The sequence below is a fragment of the Ochotona princeps genome, chromosome 19 (genome assembly GCF_030435755.1).
Source record: "Ochotona princeps isolate mOchPri1 chromosome 19, mOchPri1.hap1, whole genome shotgun sequence".
Classification (NCBI taxonomy): domain Eukaryota; kingdom Metazoa; phylum Chordata; class Mammalia; order Lagomorpha; family Ochotonidae; genus Ochotona; species Ochotona princeps.
Window position 1 is genome coordinate 5,316,919 of NC_080850.1, and position 20,784 is coordinate 5,337,702.

Here is a 20,784-nt window from a genome sequence, read left to right on the forward strand (position 1 = left end):
TGGTGTGATAGCCCAGTAGCTAAAGTCCTCACTTTACATGTGCTGGGATCCCATATGGGTGCCAGTTCATGTTCCGGCAGCCCTGCTTGTCCAGCTCCCTGCTTGTGGCCTGGGAAAGTAGTCGAGGATGGCCCTAAGCCTTGGGATCCTGCACCCACATGGGGGACTCAGAAAAAACTCCTGGCTCATGGCTTCAGATCAGCTCCGCTCCAGCCATTGCGGCCACTTGGGGAGTGAATCAACAGATCTTGTCTCTCCTCTCCATAAATCTAACTTTCCAATAAAAATTTGAAAAAAAAGAAATAAAAAATTTAAAAAAAGGAATTTCCTTCCTAATTTTAAGAAAAATAATTTATAAATTTGAGAGACACGGAGAGAACTCCCTTCCCCTGGTTCACTCCCCATATACTTGCAACCACTGGGACTGGGACAAGCTAGCCAAAGCAGGAAGTCAGCTACTCAGCCCAGGTCCCCACGCACCTGGCTGACAGGAGCCTGTGGGTCGTCACCCCTGGGCTGCCTGGGGTCTGCACAAGAGAGACGAGCCCCAGTCCTGCTTTGTGCAGGCTGAATAGTTAGCACAAGCCAGTGAATTGCCACCTTTGCTGATGTTAAAGCCGGGAGAGTTCAGCTTCCTGCAACGCCAGCCTCCCTTTTGATTCCATCCCTGCTATAAGAGTGAGAGTGGCCAGTGTCCCTGGCTAGCTGCCTCCTGCCTGTCCTGCTCGGCTCCCCTCCTGACTTCACCCTCCAGCTTCCCTAGCCTCATTCGTTCCTGGGTGACCCTGCCTAAGGTCACCCTGGTCTTTCTGGGCCCAGCTGCCAGCACCGCCGGCCCCCTGGCAGGATTCCCAGATTGCACAGTGCTGTGTGCAGGACGAGGCACACGGTGAACACTTAGTAACTGGATTTGCCTCAGGCTCCCACTGTTTCGCGATGGGATCTCATGGGCAGAGCTGCTCCTCGGGTGTAATTATTTCCTGTACCTTGCTGCTGCTAAATGAGAGGTGCGTTGGGCTTCCCAGGAGGTACCTGCCCTTGAGTGTGGCTGTTGGCTTCAGGACTGTCCTTCACTTATGGGCAGAACCTGCTCAGGAAGGGAGAGGGACAGGCAGGCAGCAAGGGAGCCTTTCAACCACCCCACCCTCCCAGGCTTCTAATCCTGGTGGAGGCAGAGTGCAGTGGAAGAGTTGGCTCATGCAAAGCAGGTGCACCCTTCGTAGAAATGGGAATCTCTGCCGCGAGCAACCTTGTCCTTCAGACAAGCAATTAGCTGAAGTTGGATAGAGCACGGCAGGTGTCTCTTCCAGCCATGGAGATGCCATGTATGCCTGAAGTGTGTATTGGAGTCTTGGTTTCTCCCCTGCCAATTCTACCTTCCTGTTGCTGTGCACACTGGTGGTGGCCCAAGTGGCTGGGTCCCTGTCACCCACATGTAAACTCTTGGTGGAGTTCCTCGCTCCTGGCTGTGGCCTGGCTCAGCCCCCGTTGTGGTGGACCTGTGGGGAGTGAAGCAGTTAATGGGAGCGCTCCATTTCTGTCCTCTCTGTCTTCCAAATGAAAGCTTTAGTCCCCTGCTTGGCCACTTGCTTCTTCTGCAGCCCGTTGTTTGCTGCTCCCTGGATTCACCTCACAGATGAGTACTCTTGGCCAACGGACAAGATGGCAGGGGAGGGGCTGGTGTCATGGTGTAGTGAATGTCAACGTTTGTCAGTGCAGGACTCCCCTTTGGGCACTGCTTCCAGATCCTGCTGCTGCACTTCTGATCCAGTTCCCTGCTGATGCACCAGGGAAGGCAGCAAAGGATGGCCCAATTTCTTTGGACTAAACCACCCCCATGGAAGACCCAGATGAAGTTCCTGGCTTTGGCTGGACCCAACCTTAGCTTTCAGTCATATAAGGGAGTCAACCAATGGATGGAAAATCCTTCTGATTCTCTTTCTCTAGCACTCTACCTTTCAAAAAATTGCAAGGAAGAGGGCGAAAGAAGGGATTTTCTTTTTGAAAAGATATATTTATTTATTTGAAAGGCAGAGTTACAGAGAGAAAGAGAGCATGTGCCTCTAACCTTTGATTTATTTCCCAAATGGCTGCAATAACCTGAGCTGTGCCAATCTGAAGCCAGGAACCTGAAGCTTCTTATGGGTCTCCAATGTAGGTGCAGGGGCCCAAGGGCCTGGACCATCTCCCACTGCTTTCCCAGGTACATCAACAGGGAGCTGAATTGGAAATGGTGCAGCTGAGACTTGAACTGGCACCCACGTGAGATGCAAGTGTTGCAAGTGGCAGATTTCTCTGATATTCCACCATGCTGGCCCTGAGAGCAATGGTTTTAAAAGAATAGAAAAGAGAGCATTTCACACAGAGCTCATTTTACCCATTCACTTTTCCCATCGGTTGGGGAAGCCAGGCCTGCTCCACGGCCCCCTCTCCCAACTCCCCCAGCCCTCAGCAACTTGAGAACCTCCAGCCTGGGCTTCTGTTTCCTTGCCAGCCCCAGCAGCCTCTCCTCATCCTAAGCACCATTTTCCTGGAGTTAAACTCCAAAGAGAAAGGGGAGTGAGGCCCCTCCACTTCTAGTTGGGAAGAAGTGCAGAGCTGTTGGGGTTACCATGAGTACGAGGCACGCTGTGAGCACTGCTATAGCTTTAGTCCTGTTCTTAAAAACATTTTTGAGGGTCTGGCATGATGGCTCAGTAGCTAAATCCTCTCCTTGCAAGTGCTGGGATCCCATTCGGGTGTCGGTTTGTGTCCTTGCTGCCCTGCTTCCTATCCAGCTCTCTCTGTTTGTGGCCTGGGAAAGCAGTAGAGGATGGTTCAAAGTCTTGGGATTATGCACTCACGTGGGAAACCCAGAAGAAGCTCCTGGCTTTGGATCAACTCAGCTCCAGTCGTTGTGGCCTTGTGGGGAGTAAACCAGTGAATGGAAAGTCTTTCTGTCTCTCCTCTCTGTAAATCTGCCTTTCCAATAAAAATAAATAAATTTTTTTTAAAAAATGTATTTGAGTGGCCTAATGGACCCAATTGGAAACTATTATGCTCAGGGAAATGAGCCAATCCCAAAAGGTTAGATACCAAATGTTTGCCTTAATTTAAGACAAAATGATGTCAACCAGAAAAATGGTACCTGTAAATTGTAATATTATTACAACCTCAAATAGCCTGTATCACATGCAATAAGATATTGTGATGTAACCAATGAACCAACAATCAATGAGAGACAGACTACTTATGATATTCATCAAAGAACTGAAAAGCCTGATATGATTTTAATTCCCTATGTTATTCAGTAATGGGTCAGGATTTGAAAGGCAGAGAGAAAGGGAGGAAAATGCAAAGCTCCCTTTGCAATTGCCTGCAATGGTTGAAGCTGGGCTCAGAACTTCAATCCAGGTCTCCCATGTCGGTGGTAGAAACCATCACGGCTACCTCCCAGGGTCCACGCCAGCAGGGAGTTGGAGTCAGGATGGACCCAGGCACTAAAATGTGGGACGCAGACATCTCTACCACTAGTCCTCCCTCAAACAGTGTCCTTACTTTTGGCTGCCCAGACAGGAGACAATGACAGAAGACAGTTACAACCCAGGCCTCTGGCACCAATGGCTACCCTTGTGACTGCTGCACCATGCCCATGAAAGATGTAGGTGGGGCCATCGTTGTGGTTTAATGGGCTAAGCTTGCTACCCGCCATGCTGGCATCCTCTATACTAGGTTCAAGTCCCACATGCTCCACTTCCCATCCAGCTCCCTGCTGAAGCACCTGGGAGAGTAGTGGAAGGTAGCCCAAGTCTTTGAATCCCTACACTCGCAAGAGAGACTTGGTTGAAGCTCCTGGCTTCTATCCAGCCCAGCCCTAGCTGTTGGGGCCATAGGAGAGAGGGGGAACAGATGGGAGATTCCGCTCTCATTTGGCCTTTCAATAAATTACATATATGTATAGACGCAGGCTGAGCAACACCACGTCCATGGGCAGTTTCTGGGCTCTTGGTGGGGAGCCTGGGCCTGCTGTTGGGAACTGAAGGGGTGATAGCATGTGGCCTCCCTTCACCCTGGGCTGCAGGCTTCATTCCTGATAGTGCTGCGGAGGCTCCTGACTGCTATCTCTTAGATTAGGCATGGCTATTTTTATTCTGCCCTCGCTTGGGGAGGAAACACAGCTTGGGTCTACCCCATGGGGGGGCCCTCGGGAAGACCACCATTAGGCAGGGAAGAAAATAGAACTTGTTTCTATTATCTTTTCCTTCCTCTCCATATGGAGCTGCCTTGCGAAGCTGCCTTCCCAATTCACTGCTACACTGTCATCTGTCACCTTTTCCGAATACGACTGCCCCAGGGTTGTTGAAAGACAGAAAGTAGGGTCTCCCCTGTGGTTTGGGAGGAGCAAGGTACCAAGGGAAAGGGGCCTGAAATAAGGCTTCCACTTACCTTCTGAGTGCTCTGTGTTGGGGACAGGGTTAAGGGACAGAACTGGGTAGTCAGTTACATGTGGGCCCCCGTAAGCCTGGGACAAGAGGGTTAGACGACTGGAACAGCCAGGGCAGCCTGAGAACAGATTTTCAGGGTGACTCAGGTGTGTGGGTTTCTCTCAGATACGCCAAGGAAGACTTTAGGGGTGGTGTACTCTGAGCCCCCATAGGTTCAGGAGAGGAAATAGGACATGCTGGGGGAGGAAGTACAGCCTGCTGTGGGGTCCAAGCACTGCAGGTGGAAGTGGTGATGGTGGTCCTAGGGTCGGGGCTCACCTGGCAGATCTGCATTGCTGCTAGAACTTGGGGCTATGAAAGCCAAGGTCGCAGATGACCTTGGCTTTGAGAGACGACATGAAGGAGAAGAAGGAATAAGATCTAAGTCAGCATCAAGAGCTGAGGAGAAACTGAGCAAAAGATTGAGCCTCAAGAGCTGGCTCAACAGGCAAATCCTCTGCCTGCCAGCATTAGTATCCCATGTGGGCACTGGTTCTAGTCCCAGCTGTTCCACCTCCCATCCAGCTCCCTGCCCGTGGCCTGGGGAAGCAGTCGAGGATGTCTCAAGGCCTTGGGACCCTGCACCCCCATGGGAGACTTGGAAGAAGCTCCTGGCTTCATGTCAGCTCAGCTCCAGCCATTGTGGCCATTTGGGGAGTGAATGAGCAGATGGAAGATCTTTCTGTCATTCCTCTCTGTAAATCTGCCTTTCCAATAAAAATAAACACATCTTTAAAGTGTGAGGCCTTGCCAAGACATGAGAGGAGACTGAGGACAGCATGGCTTCACAGAGCCCCAAGTTTCTGCAGAAAGTGGTGTGCAGCCAGGCTGGGGGCTGCAGGGAGACAAGGGAGGAACACGGTCCAGGCTGGCAGCCCGCCGGAGGTGGTGGTCTCACGCCCTGCCCCTGCCACACTGGCTGCCTCACCATCCCCTGGTTATACCCCATGAGCAGCGTCACTGTGCTGGATTATTCTCTCTATGGGAAACCTCTGTGCTCAGTGGCCAGCAGCTTGGGTCCCCTGCCTCCTGCTCTTTTACTGTTTTTGTACGTATATACTGAACTTAAAAAAAAAAAAAAAAATGTTTCTTTGAAAAGCATGAGTGACAGAGAAAACAAGAAATCTTGCAGGTACTTGTTCACTCCCCATATGGCTGCCAACAGCCTGGGTGGTGGTTAGAGGCCAAATGTAAGTCCGAAACCCCACCCAGGTCTCCTGTGTGAGTGGCAAGGAGCTCAAGTACTTGGGAACACCATCCACTGTCACCCCTCTAGGTGCATTAGCAGGGAGCTGGACTAGAAGCAGGGCAGCTGGGACTTAGAGCGGTGCTTATACAGAATGCCAGCCGTAAGAGGCAGCTTAACCCGCTGCTCTATAGCGACCCCAGTGCCCCCAGTCTCTGCTCAAATCCCTCTGTCTCTTACACCCCTCAGGCACAGCCTTGACCATTCTCCCTTAGTAGTGCAAACGCCCCAGGTGCTCATTAACCTGCTCTACTCCTCCCCAGACTCAGTGACCAACAGGAGCTCTGAGACACAGGGCACCTGCTGTAGTTTAGAGCGCATCCTCCGAGGGCTCAGTAAGCACCTACTCCTTGAATGAACAACCTCCCAAGTGCTATGTTAGAACTTGCATTTCATTGACTGACAACTGATCAAAACATAAGTTGCCCCACCAAGCAACAGTGAAGATCATGACCGTTTGCAAAACAGATTTTAAAAACAAGATACAGGCAAGCATTGCTCATGCGTACAGCTTTTGAAACATTAAGTTTTTTTTTTTTCTTTTCCTATTAAGTTTACTAAAAAGTCCCTTAGAGCATTTCAAATGGATAGAGACCATTTCCCCTCTGCTAGACCACAGAGCCAATGTGGACACTGCCCTCTGATGGTCAGCCAAGGGAGGGAGGGCGACTTCCTGCACAGCTGGCAGGATGGGAGGGCTTAAACCTGGCGGCTGAAGGGGACTGCACACCACGAAGGGACTTCACCAAGTTCATGGGAAAAACAACACCAAAAAAGGGGAGTTCCACTGTGTTCGGGGACTTTGAGCTCCAGATGTAGATTTTTCACAGGACACATATTTTTTCATGAACGTTGTGAAGACTCCCTCATAGTTTTCCAACATTTCAAAATGGGTTGGATCCAACTGAGTGTCAGTATCGAGCAGGAGCGGCGTGAAGGAGGATGTGCAAGGCAGTGCGGCGCTCACACAGTCCCACATGGTGAAGAGGGTGCGGACGATCAGCGGGACACAGTGGAGAAGAAATGTTGAGATGAGAAAATCCTCCTGACAGCACCCACCTGTTGCACTCACAGCTGGAATCTGAGTGGGACTTTCCCGTCTGCATTTTCTTCTTGGCTTTGACTCCACTCTAAATAAGACACGTGCTCACATAATTTGCACAAATGTCTTCTGGGGCCTGGATTGTTGAAAGATGACATATATTTATATCATGTGTGCACACATGTTGTATTTATAACACGTGTGTATATATAACGTGTGCATACACACACTCAGAGCCTGCTTCGGCAGCTTGTCCGGGGTGGGCAGCCTGGCTCTCGGTCCCCTGACAAACCATCCCTCCCTGAGGCCTTAGCCCTGGAGGCTGTGTTCCAGAAGATTCACACAGAACCACCGTCACTGCCTCCTGGAAGCCCCGGGCTGTTGGCTGCAGGAACCCTCAGAGCCCAGAGCCCTGGCTGTGGTGGCATTTGGGACACTCAATGTGAGGACAGTCTATACTTGTTCCTTCATCTTCTGTTGACTCTAGATCCACCCTGAGAAGGGATGTACGGACATCACCCCTACTTCACAGGTGGAGAAACTGAGGTTTAGCTGCGTCAGATAACTTGCTCATGGTGACATGGCCCCTTAGGAGTAGACCCAAGACTCAAATCCCAGTGTTTGAGCTGGGATTCCAAGTCTCTGGTCTTCCCACTTTCCAATCTGCCTCCACCTCATGCCTGCCAGGTTCCCTGAGGCTATAAATAGTGAGGGAGGCTGGGGTTTCAAGGGCCAAGCCAGCCAGGACTGCAACACAAGGAATACCAACACCTCCAGGGCGGGCCTCATCCAGGCCCTCTGGCCTTGGCTTCCCCCTCCACGACCTTGCTGGCCAGCCCCACCGGGCTGCTGGAGCACAGAGCAGAGATGGCACCTACTTTCTCAGTCTCAGCTGTGGGCTGAGGCTCCACTCCCAGGCCCGAGTAGGGCCCCCTTCACTGCTGCTGCTGGGCCCCTCGGCAGCGCCCCCAACACTCCATGTGTGGCAACTCAGTCACACCTGGGTAGTAAGAAGAGGTGTGCCAGTTCCCAGAGGACGACCTTCTGGCACTAAACATCAAATTCATTCTATTAAATAGTCACATTTATTCACGGAGCTGGAATGAGTCTCTCAGCCTTCTGCCCATCGTCCCTCCACCAGATCCGGCCCTGGAGGTGGGCAGAGGGAGAGACGAGTCTTAAATCCTACAGCTGGGATCTGCCCACCCTCAGTCATGGCAGCATGGAGAGCAGGGAGTGCCTGTCTCCCATAGGTCTCTTTGGATGGTGCCCAAGGGTGGACAGGCTCCCAGCTATTGTGGCTCAAAGCCCTCCCACCCGAGACAGCTAGGGCACTTGCTCTCAAACCTGCTGAGCAACCAGGCCAACTAAGTGGGGTGGCTTGGGCTGGCAGCCGGGGCAGGAAGCCAGGAGCCGGGGCAGACCCTGAGGTAGGAGCTTCAGGCAGCTCACAGGAAAGGGAAGAGCCGCTTCTTCACGATGTAGAGGACTGTGGCGAGGAAGAGCGCCAGGGCGAGGAAGATGAGCAGCTTGTCCGTCAGCTCCCGGCGGTTGTACTTGGTGATGAGCTTCCGGCCCAGCTGGATGGTCCCCGACATGGACTTGAATTCCTCGTTGGCATCCAGGATGGTGCGTGAAGAGTTAACTGAAACATAAGAGGGAGGGAGCCTGACTCGGGATTGCAGGGTACCCAAGCCCAGGAGCCTGCCCTGCGACCCGGGTCCAGTCAGCCTCACTGCTCTGGCACGCCAGGGCCTCTGCACCAGAACGGGGCCATCACCCTGAGCACAGGGCACAAGGACCTAACAAGAACACACACCTTCGGCAAGAGAGGGAGGTGACTTACACAGGTGCAATGCTGCAGGCCCCAAGGGAGGAGTCCCCAGCAGGGAGACAGGGCAGAGAGGGCGTCTGCCCTCTAGGCCCCTCAGTAACACTCCAAAACTAGCGTGTACCAGCCATGCTGCCTGTGCGCGTTTCCCAAACTCCTGTGAGTCAGAACTTGCCAAGTAAAAACCCGACAGGCCTTCCCCTCCACACTTTGGATGCTGAGCTACCACAAGAGATGGGACAGTGCCCAGATATGCTGCAGACCCATCACCCACACCCAAGAATTTCCACCCCCCCGTACTCCCACCCCTCTTGGCCCCCACTCAATGCCCCTGACTCCTTCCCTTGCTTCTCTGTCTGTTTGAATGGTGCACTTAAAATAAACAGTTCCTTGGGACTGGCACTGTGGCATAGCAGGTAAAGCTGCCGTCTGCAATGGTGCCATATGGACACCTGTTCACATCCTGGGTGCTCCACTTCTGATCCAGCTCCCTGCTCAGGCTCCTGGGAAAGCAATGGAAGATGGGCCCCTGCCCCCTACATGGGAGTCCAAGATGAAACACCAGGCTCCTGGCTATGGCCTGGCCCAGCCCTGGCCATGGCAATCCTCTGGGGAGTGAACCAGCAGATGGAAGATCTTTTTCTCTGTGTCTCTCCCTCTTTATAACTCTCTCAACATAAATTAATAAAATCTTCAGAAACAGAGAAAAAGGAAGGGTTTCAAGTTACTGATCATTTGTAGGGGTCCTAACGGTGTTGCAGTTACCATTACCACAGCAGTCTGTCTCTTCCTCCCTACCTCCTGCAAGTCACAGAGGCCCTTTCGTTTCAGAGACAGGAGAGACACAGGGCCACGGAGCTGCCTGGATCTGCTGGAAAACAATCCCTATGGGGGGCAGGGGGAGAGGAGGCCAGAACGGAGCTGGGAACTGTGGGTACGGGGTGGCAGGTTGTGGAATTCACTGTGCTGTTCTCTTCTTCAGTGTCTCTTAGAATGTTCCAGGTGAATGACCAAGAGCTAACTTTCTTCTGTTTCCGTGTCTGGGAGATACCATGGAGGGTTGATCTTCCCCTGTGGTACAGGGGAAATGCTGGGAAAGCTGCCAGGCAAAGCCAGCTGGCCTCCGATATTCCTAGCAGTTCGATCCACAGCCCATCTGTGGTCCAGGCACAAAATAGCTCTTAGGCGCCCAACGTGATGGCTCAATTGGCTAAATCCTCACCTTGCAAGCTCCAGGATCCTTTATGGGCACCAGTTCGTGTTCCGGCTGCCCCACTTCCCACCCGGCTCTCTGGGAAAGCAATGAAGAATGGCCCAAAGCCTGCGGCTCTATACCTGCATGGGAAACCTGGAATAAGCTGCTGACTCCTGGCTTCGGATTGGCTTAGCTCCGGCCACTGCAGCCATTGGGGGGGTGAACCAGTAGGTGGAAAATCTTTCTCTCTCTCTTTTTCTCTGTGAATCTTATCTGCCTTTCCAATGAAAATAAACAGATTAACTAATTAATTATTTGTAATAGCTCTTGGATGATGAGTTTCACACCTGCCCAGCCCTTCGGTCTCCACAGTCCTCACTGAAAACCAGCATCCTATGTCCCCTGCCCGGCCCTGCTGACACCCATGCTCTGGCAAAGGGTTTGGGGGGGGGGTCTCTGTTATACACACAAGCCCCCATAAACTCTTCTACTGCAAAAGCATCTGTGGGCCATGGGGGGCTTCAAGGACACCTGTTGAGAGAAATGAGAATGGCGCCTTGCTACTGTGTGCAAAAGCAAGCTGCCAAGTCCTCCCACGGTCAAATGCCTCCCCGGGGCAGGAAGCAGCAGGGCGCACAGGTGCAGCAGTCTGGGCTGCCACTGCCGGGACCAGGGTTCTGCAGCCAGCGTCCCCGGGAGAGGCCTCCTGCTCTGGGCCCAGCTTTACCTAGAGTCTGCATGGCCTCCTCACTCTGCTGCACCTGCTGCGACATCATCTTGCTGATGCCCATGAGGCTCTCGGTGATGGCGCTAGACGTCTGGGCCAGGCTCTCTTTAGTGGTTTTCCTAGAAGTCATGAAGAGAAGGAGGAGAAATGTCACCCAAAGTCTTGCAGCAAGTGCCTCTCATGCTCAAACGAGATCGTGTATTTTACTGAGCAAAGCAGATGAGCACAGAGCTTTCGATGATCATGGTCAGTGACGGCAAGGGGGTGCCAAGACCACGATCCTGGAGAGTGGGAGGAATAGCATGAATTGGGGCTGCTTTCTGAAAAGAACTTGCCCGTGTGTCCTTGGAGCCTCGGAGACACTGCTTTGGCTCAACATCTCACTCCTAGGAATCTCTTCACGGAAAGTATCTACAATGTGGATAAAGCCTCATGTTCTCAGATATGCCCAGGACACCATTTATAAATAAGACTAAGACGCTAGAAATATGACCATATAATAGGGGGCTGATTAACAGGACAGAATACTATTATGGTTAAAATGAGGTTTAAAAGGTTTTTTTTTTGTTTTTTTTTTAAAGATTTATTTATTTTTTATTACAAAGTCAGATATACAGAGAGGAGGAGGAGAGACAGAGAGGAAGATCTTCCGTCCAATGATTCACTCCCCAAGTGAGCCGCAACGGGCCGGTGCTGCGCCAATCCACTGCTGGGAACCAGGAACCTCTTCCGGGTCTCCCACATGGGTGCAGGGTCCCAATGCTTGGGCCGTCCTCGACTGCTTTCCCAGGCCACAAGCAGGGAGCTGGATGGGAAGTGGAGCTGCCGGGACTAGAACCGGCGCCCATATGGGATTCTGGGGCGTTCAAGGCGAGGACTTTAGCCACTAGGCCACACCGCCGGGCCCTAAAAGGTTTTTTTTTAAATAAGCAAATCTTTTTGCTAGAATGTTAAATAAGCAAGCATTAAGATACTAAATATTAAACGGTAGTGTTTCGCCAAGAGGTTAAGATGCCTAGTCCCATACTAAAATGCCTGGTTTCACATCCCAGTCTGTTCCTGAGTCCCCCTTCCTGCTAAAGAGCACCCTGGAAGGAGGCATGTGGGAGACGTGGATTGAGTTCCCAGTTCCCGGCTTTGGCCTGGCACAGTCCTAGCCACAAATACATACATATTTTTAAAGATATTAAATGTTATACAGTGTATGATTTTGTAAATGTGAAAGAAAAAATAGTAAGAGGCTGATGCAGAATGCGTGAGTAATGACAGCTTACCTCTCTTCTGTAAGTCATGCTTTTATCAGGTTAATTTACTATGAATAAGCATTTGCTTCTTTCATATCTTCAAAACATTACTTATTACTTATAAAGGAAGCTTAATATGTGCATAAATGGAAATATACATACATATGTAAATTTAATGCCGGCTGATGCCAAAACTTTCCCCCACCCTCCCACCAGAGCGGGCTGCACATCTTGCTCCACATCACGTCATCTACTCTGTTATCCAGAGAAGACAAAAGAACGGATGATACCTTTGCCTCAAGAGCTCGCCTCCCTGGAGAAGCTGTGCCTTCTCCAGATTGTCGATGGCCATTTTGCACGTGAGATTTGCTTTCCTCCATGAGGTCTGATTGCTGCAATCATAAGGGTCGGGCATGAGTCTCTGTCAACTCCACCAGGAGGGCGGTTGCGTGCCAAGTCACGACGGTTCCTTCTGCAAAGGAGTAATGGGAAGGCCACACAGGTGCATGTGCAACCAAGGCCTCTTGGTTGCTAGGCAACCGCTATCCTGCTCAGTTCTGGTCTGGACCTTGCAGCTACCTGCAGAGAGCCTGTAGCCATCTCTCTTTCCATAGGTAGCGGCCAGTGGTGTCACAAGGCTTGGATGTCACAAGACACAGGTCAGAGTAGTAAGGTCTTAGCAGTCACTGGCAGGGACCTGTGTGACTGGCTGGCAGGTTGGAATGCTACCCCGCAGTCCGGTACAGTGGTGTTGGCACAGTGATGCCAGCCTTCAGGAAAGCATCCAAGCCCTGCGGCCGGCCACGTGCTACGGCTCTCCAGCTCTGACTTGGGTCCACTGATGTTCTGCCTCGGTGACCTTGATTTATGTATCCTTTTATCTCCAGAACCAGAAACTGCTGAATGAATATGTTTCAGGAAGTAAAGAGCTCACAAAAAGCCCACAGTTCTCCAAGGGTTGTGCTTCTTCCTTATCACAGACAACACACACACATTCTATATTAGCAGGACTCTGATGGATTTCTTTCCCTTCTAAGAGTCAACTGAAATTTGGTGAATACCTCCCTGGGCTTAGCAACGTAGCGTTTGTTGACAGACTACAAAAGTTAATTGTGTCCTGTGCTCCAGCTGTCTTACACAGTCAGCTCAAGTCAGTTGTGCTAAGCCCTGGAAAACTTCAAACTCCAATGGCAGAGGCCACACTACCAGGGTGGCCTTCTCAAAGCTCCCTGGTGCTGAACGCATTCATGTGAGCACTCCACTGCTCCAGTTGCACCTGTTCTGTCACATCACACTTGCCACTTGAAAACCATCACCTCTTCAAAGCATGCGCAATGAGCAACAGGGCCATGGCCCACCCACCTGCCTGCCTATCCCGGACTCTCAGAAAACCATCACGTGGAGGCGAGGAAGCCAAGAGAACAAACTCCACACAGTAAACAGCAGGACAACCAGGCAAGCACAACTCCTTCCTCCCAAGAATGAAGTGACTGCCTTCTCTCCTCCACTTGTAACTCCCATTGTGAAGGGCCACTCTGAGCGCTAAGCCCATGCTAAGCTGACAGCGTCTGGTGTAACTTACTCCTGGGATCCTCTTTATCCGGTGTTTAGAGTGTGACTGCCCTTGGTGGCTCGGAAAAGCAAAAGCCATCACAACACAGAGCGATCTCTACTGAGCCACTCACTAGCATGCTGCTTGCTACCTCACGCACCCTCCCTGCTCACGCTTGCTCTGCCCTGCCAGTCTCCTCCAGTGGCTGAGTGTCACCCACAGCTGCCGCCTGGTGAGGGGACAGGAGGGTGGTGGTGTTCACATGGGGGAGGCAGGCACAGATGTGCAGTTAGAGGAGAGGAGGGTGACCAAGGGTGACAGTGGGGCCTTCCAGAGAGTGCAATCCGGATCCCTGAGGACCAGCAAAGCTGCTGGAGCCTTTCAGACTTTGCAGCCATCTCTGTTAGGCTGTGATGTGAAAGGCACATGTGATGAGAACCTTCCACCTCAGCACCAAGAAACGGCCCAAGGCCACAGTCACATGACCTCCGCTGCAGCTGTGACCACACGGGGCTTCCCAGCAGACGAGCCGTTTACATCTCTCTGTTCCATTGGCTCCCACGATGTCCCACTCAAAGCTTGTTATTTATTTACTTATTTTTGCTGTTATCTTTCAATACACCTTTTTCTACTACCCAATCTGCTTTCCATAAAAAATAATCCCATTCATATATGCAGAAGAACACGAAACGTGCTGCTGTGAACCACAGCTCCGCCTGGCCCCTATAGCTCCGGCTTAGCTTCCCCACTCCCCTGCCCCATGTGATAGTTACCCGCCTAGGGAGAGCATCAGCCTGTGTGAGAAGGACACACAATCCGGGAGCCGGAGCCGCGCGGGCTCCCAGGGCACAGGTGCCCCAGTGGAGCGGCCGGCAGGAGGCCAGGCCCCGCCTACCTGAGCATCTGCTTCTTGTGGCTCTCCACCTCCTGCAGTAGAAGCTGCTTCTCCGACTCTCTGTCTTGCTCTTTAGCTGACTGCTCGAGCTCCTTGGAGGGGAAAAGAATCAGAGGTTAAAATGGTTTTCAAAGCCAATCAAAGTGGTCAGCACAATAGCACAATAGGCTAATCCTCTGCCTCCCAGCACCAGCATTCCATATGGGCACCATCTCATGTCCCGGCTGCTGCACTTTCCATGTAGCTCCCTGCCTTTGGCCTGGGAAAGCAGTGGAGGACAAGCCAAGTCCTTGGGACCCTGCACCCATGTGCAAGACCCAGAAGAAGCTCCTCGCTCCTGGCTTTGGATGGGATCAGCTCTGACTGTTGCAGCCATTTGGGGAGTGAACCAGCAGACGGAAGATCTTTCTCTCTGTCTCTCCTCTATGTAAATATCTCCCAAATACAAATAAAATTAATCCTAAAAAAAAAAAAAAGCCAGCATGAGAACAGAAGAACACTTCTATTTCTGGCAAGGGCACTCGACAGCACTTGGGAGTCTTGTTTTAAAAAGAACTCCTGGGATGGGTCAGTTGGGCAAAGACACTGTTCCTGCTATGACAAGACGTAAACTTTGTCAACTTTAGCCAAGGACCCACTGGTGTGCGCGAGATCTGCCACTGGGAGGTGGCCTGACAGAAGAGCGTGGAGAACTCCTTTGTCAGGATGTAGTCCCTGCAGATGAGTGCAAGAACCACAGCAAGGAGCAGCCCAGACCAGGCCAGGATATAGTACCTGCCAGCACACATGTCAGGTCAAGGGGCTGGCTTGGCTGGGCCAGTTCATAACATCCACTGGCAGATATGAAAATCAGGAAAAGAAATAACAATAAAAAGGGTCACCTCTTTGGAGAACAGGATCAGGGAATAAATATGGAACACAACAGATTTCTCACTGCATGCTGATATGCACACAGAGAGACAGAGCTCTTCCATCTGCTGGTTCACTCCCCAAGTGGCCACAATGGCTGGAGCTGAGCTGATCTGAAGCCAGGAGCCAGGACCTTCATCTAGGTCTCCCTTGCAGATGCAGGGTCCCAAGGCTTTGGGCTGTCCTCTAATGTCCTACCAGGCCACAACAGGGAGCTGGATGCTGGGACAAGAACTAGCACTCATATGAAATGCGAGCACCACATATGGAAAATCAGCTTGCTGTGCCACTGTACTGACCTCAACAAAGTGCCTATTATCAAAATTACCCCTCAAATTGCCTTAGCAAGGCAACAAACAGGCCGCAGGCTTCCCGCTAGTTTGGGAGCAGTCTATTTCTGTTGAGCAGCAACAGAGTTGCCGGGGGCCATGTTCCACGAAGAGTACAGGCCTTCAGACCCCAGTAGCCTGTGAAGTGGGGGCAGGTGCCTCCAGACACACTGGAGGCGGGCAGGTCCACAGCATCACCTCCCCTCCCCCAGGGCCCTGCCAGGGCAGCACCTCCACTGTCCTCCCCATTCTGTCTTGCTTTCTAATGTTTTCGGAGATGGCACATACAGCATAGTTGAACTCAGACGTATAGAAGGTGCGTGCGAGGAGGCTGGTGCTCCAGAAACACAAAGGAAGAGGCTGAGCAAAGGGGCAGCCCAGAAACACCCAGGAGGCGCAGGTGACAGCTGAAGACTGTGGTATGCAAGGGAAGGGAACTGCAGCAGCCTCAGGGTTTCTGCACTGGGAAATTCCAAGCACAATGGTGTCCCGCAGTGTTACAAGGACAATAGCTCCTTGCTTTGGCTCTACATTTACACGTGGAGAGCAGGTGAGTGGAGTCCCCCCTGAAGGCCCCACAGGTTTATGTCTTCTTCCAGCTGGTGTCTGAAGAAAGCGGAGAGCTCCTAAAAACACCCTAGTCCCAGGGCCGAGCCCCTTCACTGCTACCCTCCACAGGCATCTCCCATCTGCACACACTCACCTGTATTCTGTGTCTTAACTGTTGAAACTTCTCTTTCACCTTAGTGTTCAGTTCGGTAAGTGCGCTTAAGGGTCCCGAACAATCGCGGATATCCTAGGAGACATTGAAGCGGTGGAGGGCGTTTCTTGAGGCAAGGACGGGAAACGATACCATCTGTACAGTGAGTCGGCTTAGCCCAAGGCTAAGGCTGGCCTGCCTGAATGTCATCCTGATTTCTGCTGTTCACCTCAGCAACAAACAGAAACAGCATCAGTACAGTGTTCTTCAATTTAATCGCAAGCAGATAAAAAAAAATAGTTCTGCTTTGACCAAATTATTAGTACTGAAAGTTTAACCAAACATCACAGGGCCAGTATGAAAATCTTAAAGCGACTTGCTTCCACAACAAGACATACAGACATCCCAACTTTAGTTCCCACCAATTTGAAAACTGGGATGCTTAAACTCCTAGCACCTAGGGCCCGTGCGGTAGTCTAGCGGCTAAAGTCCTTGTTTTGCACTCCCAGGATCACACGTGGACGCTGGTTCACATCCCGGCTGCTCCACTTCCCATCCTGCTCCTGCTTGTGGCCTGGGAAAGCAGTAGAGGATGGCCCAAGTCCTTGGGACTCTGCACCCACATGGAAGACCCACAGGAAGCTCCTGGCTCCTGGCTTTGGATCAGCTCAGTTCTGACTGTTGCTGATATTTGAAGAGTAAACCAGCAGACGGAAGATCTCTCTGCTGCTCCATCCCTCTCTGCAAATTTTCTTTTTTAAAGATTTATTTTTTTTAAAGATTTATTTTTTTATTACAAAGTCAGATATACAGAGAGGAGGAGGAGAGACAGAGAGGAAGATCTTCCGTCCGATGATTCACTCCCCAAGTGAGCCGCAACGGGCCGGTGCTGCGCCGATCTGATGCCGGGAACCAGGAACCTCTTCCGGGTCTCCCACATGGGTGCAGGGTCCCAAAGCCTTGGGCTGTCCTCGACTGCTTTCCCAGGCCACAAGCAGGGAGCTGGATGGGAAGTGGAGCTGCCGGGATTAGAACTGGCGCCCATATGGGATCCCGGGGCATTCAAGGCGAGGACTTTAGCCACTAGGCCACGCTGCCAGGCCCTAAAGATTTATTTTTATTGGAAACTCAGATATACAGAAGAGAGACAAAAAGGAAGATCTTCCGTCCACTGAGTCACTCCTCAAGTGGCCACAATGACCAGAGCTGAGCTGATTCGAAGCCTGGAGTGAAGTGCTTCTTCCAGGTCTCCAACATGGGTGCAGGGTCCCAAGGCTTTGGGCCATCCTTGACTGCTTTCCCAGGCCACAAGCAGGGAGCTGAACAGGAAGCGGGGCTGCCGGGACATGAACTTGTACCCATACAGGATCCCGGGAAATGCAAGGTGAGGACTTAGCCACTAAGCTATTGTGCTAGGACCAAATTTGCTTTTCAAACAAAAACAAATATTTAAAAAAAAAATCCAAAGGGACCCAAGCAATGGAATTACATGAAAAGGTAATTTTATGCCCAGCATGGTAACCTAACAGCTAATGTCCTTTCTTGCCCGCACCAGGATCCCATATGGGTGCTGGTTCTAATCCTGGCCACCCCACTTTCCATCCAGCTCCGTTTGTGGCCTGGGAAAGCAGCTGAGGACAGCCCAAAGTCTTGGCACCCTGAATCCATGTGGGAGACCTGAGCAAATGGAAGATATTCCTCTTTGTCTCTCCTCTTTTCTGTATATTTGACTTTCCAATAAAAAAAAACTTTTTTAAAAAAATAAGGTAATTTCATTTTAGCAACACACCATCTGTTTTTCTAGAATGGACACAGAAATTTTGAAGCTCTTCCTTTAAAGATGTGCAGTTCAGGGTTTGTTTCCACCGAGCGTCTTGCCTTGTTTCACCTTACTCATTAATGCACACCTCCCTGCACACACACACCACCTCTGACTGATGCTGCCTTGTCCCCCTTCCCCATTCATCTGTGCTCTGTGGCATTTGTTGTTAACTGAAGCAGTGTGCATGAATCAGGGGTCAAAATTCTAGGCTTCTGCCTGTTAAACTCATAGACTCATTTCTGTCTTCCTAACTTTGGCCGCCGCTATCAGCTGGTTTACTGCGCTAGCTGCCTTTTACTCTTAGCTGCCATAAAGCAAGAAACCTTGCTTTCGCCAGCTGTTGGTCACAGTCGAGGCTCTCTGAAGTTCTTTGTCTAGTCTAGACTTCCCGGTCCAGCTCGATTTGCCGACTGCCGGCCTTCTGGCTCAGACCTTCCACACTTTATTTCCTCATCTAGGACATCCCACCCCTCCGACCAGTTACTTTCTCTTGGCCCAGGGCCTCCTGTGCCAAGGGCACCGGCCCCAGTGGAGCTGGCCGGCAGGGGCTGACGACTGCAGGACGTCACAGTGGCAGGGGAAGGCATGACGACTGCAGACGTCACAGTGGCAGGGGAAGGCCTGACTGCAGGACGTCACAGTGGCAGGGGAAGTCATGACGACTGCAGACGTCAAAGTGGCAGGGGAAGGCGCTGTCACAGTGGCAGGGGGAGGCGCTGTCACTGTGACAGGTCAAGCAAGGCGACAGGTGTTACTGTCAGGTGCTCGGGGCGGGGAGACGGCAGGAGGGTGGGTGGGAAACCGGGCGGGGGGCTCGAGATGCGAGGGTGTCACACACGACGGCGATCCCGGGGCACCCGCAGATGAGACCGCAGGAAGCTGGCCGTGGGAGACTGAACCCACGGCCTCGGAGTCCCGACCAAGTGTAAGCTGGGACGTGAGCCCGCCGAGCCCACAAGCGACCCTCGGAATCAGTACCTGAATAAGCGCCTTCACCTCCAGGTCGAATTTGACAATCTCTTGGTTACAGATCCGGACGTGGACGTCTTGGGGAGCTGCCATGTTGGGAGGCCGGCTACGGACAGCGGCGGGGTCCAAGATCAAACGCGTTTTCGCACCACCGGCTCGGCCTTCCCGCCTCGCCCGCGGCCGCGCCCCCTACAGGCCGGCGACTGGGAGACTTGGCAAAACCTCTGGGTCTGGTCCTAGCACAGCGGAGAGGAAGAGAATCAAGAACAGTTAACAGTGGGCCTTCCCTCTCCTGTCAGCCACCCTAACAACTGCATATATATGTGTGTGTGTGTATATGTATATATGTACATATATTGCATCGATATATATATATACATATATACACATGTGTATATACATTTTTTTTTTTTTTTGCATAGAAAAAAGTATACATGGGCCCGGCGGCGTGGCCTAGCGGCTAAAGTCCTCGCCTTGAACGCCCCGGGATCCCATATGGGCGCCGGTTCTAATCCCGGCAGCTCCACTTCCCATCCAGCTCCCTGCTTGTGGCCTGGGAAGGCAGTTGAGGACGGCCCAATGCACTGGGACCCTGCACCCGCGTGGGAGACCTGGAAGAGGTTCCGGGTTCCCGGCTTCGGATCGGCGCCCATCGGCCCGTTGCGGCTCACTTGGGGAGTGAATCATCGGACGGAAGATCTTCCTCTCTGTCTCTCCTCCTCTCTGTATATCTGACTTTGTAATAAAAATAAATCTTTAAAAAAAAAAAAAAAGAAAAAAAAAAGAAAAAAGTATACAGTGGGATGTCTTTGGGAGGGTAGTAAATTCGTTTCTTTAAACTTTCTTGTAATTTAAAAAATTTCCCACAATGAGTACAAACTATGGAGTAAAAGAGAACAAGGTGATTCTTTTTTTTAATGCATGGACTTGAGGGCAGGTCATTTCTATAACCTACCGGAGTCAGGGATCTTGTAAAACAGATAATGGAGTCGCCACTTTGCCCGATACCCCCTTCTGTGGCTTCTGTAAACAGCTGGATTTATTAAATCTATCTTGCTGGTGTGGGCTTCATAGGCTTATGTAGCTTTTTTTTTTTCTGTAAGATTTATTTTTATTGGAAAGTCAGATTTACAGAGAGGAAAAACAGAGAGATCTTCCATCCACTCGTTCACTCCCCAAGTGGCCGCAACAGCTGGAGCTGAGCCGATTCGAAGCCAGGAGCCAAGAGCTTCCCACATGCGTGCAGGATCCCAAGGCCTTGGGCCCTCCTCGGCTACTTTCCCAGGCCACAAGCAGGGAGCTGGATGGGAAGTGGAGCTACCGGGACATGAACAGGCGCCCATATGGGATCCCGGTGGATGCAAGGTGAGTAGTTTAGCCACTAGGCTACCACACCAGGCCCAGGCTTGTGTAGTTTTATCCAAGTAAATAATGCCAGAGCAAACGCTCCACTAGCAAATGAATAGCCAATAACTAGCTTTCTTTTTTTTTTTTTTTAACATTTTTTAAATTATATTTTTGACAATCTTTACATAGTTGATTACAGTAAAAAGGTTCAAGGGCTATAGGGAAGTGGGTAAGACTATTATTTCCATATTGTTTCCTTCATGTATCTGAGGTAAAGGGGGATATTGAGGGAGAAGCCCCACCCTGTTTCCCACCCACCCCAAGTCCCGGATGTGGGGCATGCTCTGAGATACTTGCTTCAGTGGTTTTGATAGTTCACCAGTTATGAATCGCTGCCAGTCTTGCCACTAGCTTTCTTAAAATTAAAAATGTATTCTCATTAGACAGAAAGAGCTTCCATCAGCTCATCCACTCCCCAGCCAGGACTGGGTCAGGGAGAGGCAAGCAGCCAGG

General features: G+C 51.4%; 1 protein-coding gene across 3 annotated transcripts; it reads right to left on the reverse strand.

The window, feature by feature from the left end:
• Window positions 1–7,817: 7,817 nt before the first annotated feature.
• BNIP1 (BCL2 interacting protein 1) lies at window positions 7,818–19,127 on the reverse strand. 3 transcript variants are annotated; one of them, XM_058677265.1, is made up of 7 exons: window positions 18,934–19,127; window positions 16,137–16,229; window positions 14,196–14,287; window positions 12,039–12,140; window positions 10,505–10,623; window positions 8,204–8,396; window positions 7,818–7,900 (listed from the first exon to the last, which is right to left on the reverse strand). In XM_058677265.1, exons 1-7 carry the CDS (start codon window positions 19,015–19,017, stop codon window positions 7,837–7,839), a joined length of 747 nt encoding a protein of 248 aa, XP_058533248.1. In that variant the 5' UTR covers window positions 19,018–19,127; the 3' UTR covers window positions 7,818–7,836. The 3 variants fall into 3 exon arrangements, with proteins under 3 accessions (XP_058533248.1, XP_058533249.1, XP_004587473.1); XM_058677266.1 differs by lacking the exon at window positions 18,934–19,127 and adding an exon at window positions 17,923–18,212; XM_004587416.3 differs by having other exon boundaries at window positions 7,818–8,396; window positions 18,934–19,125.
• Window positions 19,128–20,784: the final 1,657 nt, after the last annotated feature.

Coding starts and splice junctions, on each gene's coding strand:
- BNIP1 (XM_058677265.1), bottom strand. CDS start 19,017: ATGGCAGCTCCCCAAGACGTCCACGTCCGGATCTGTAACCAAGAGATT. Junction 14,288..16,136: donor AGTTAAGACACAGAATACAG/GTGAGTGTGTGC, acceptor TTCCCCTCCAAG/GAGCTCGAGCAGTCAGCTAA. Junction 10,624..12,038: donor GGCGAGCTCTTGAGGCAAAG/GTATCATCCGTT, acceptor CATGACTTCTAG/GAAAACCACTAAAGAGAGCC.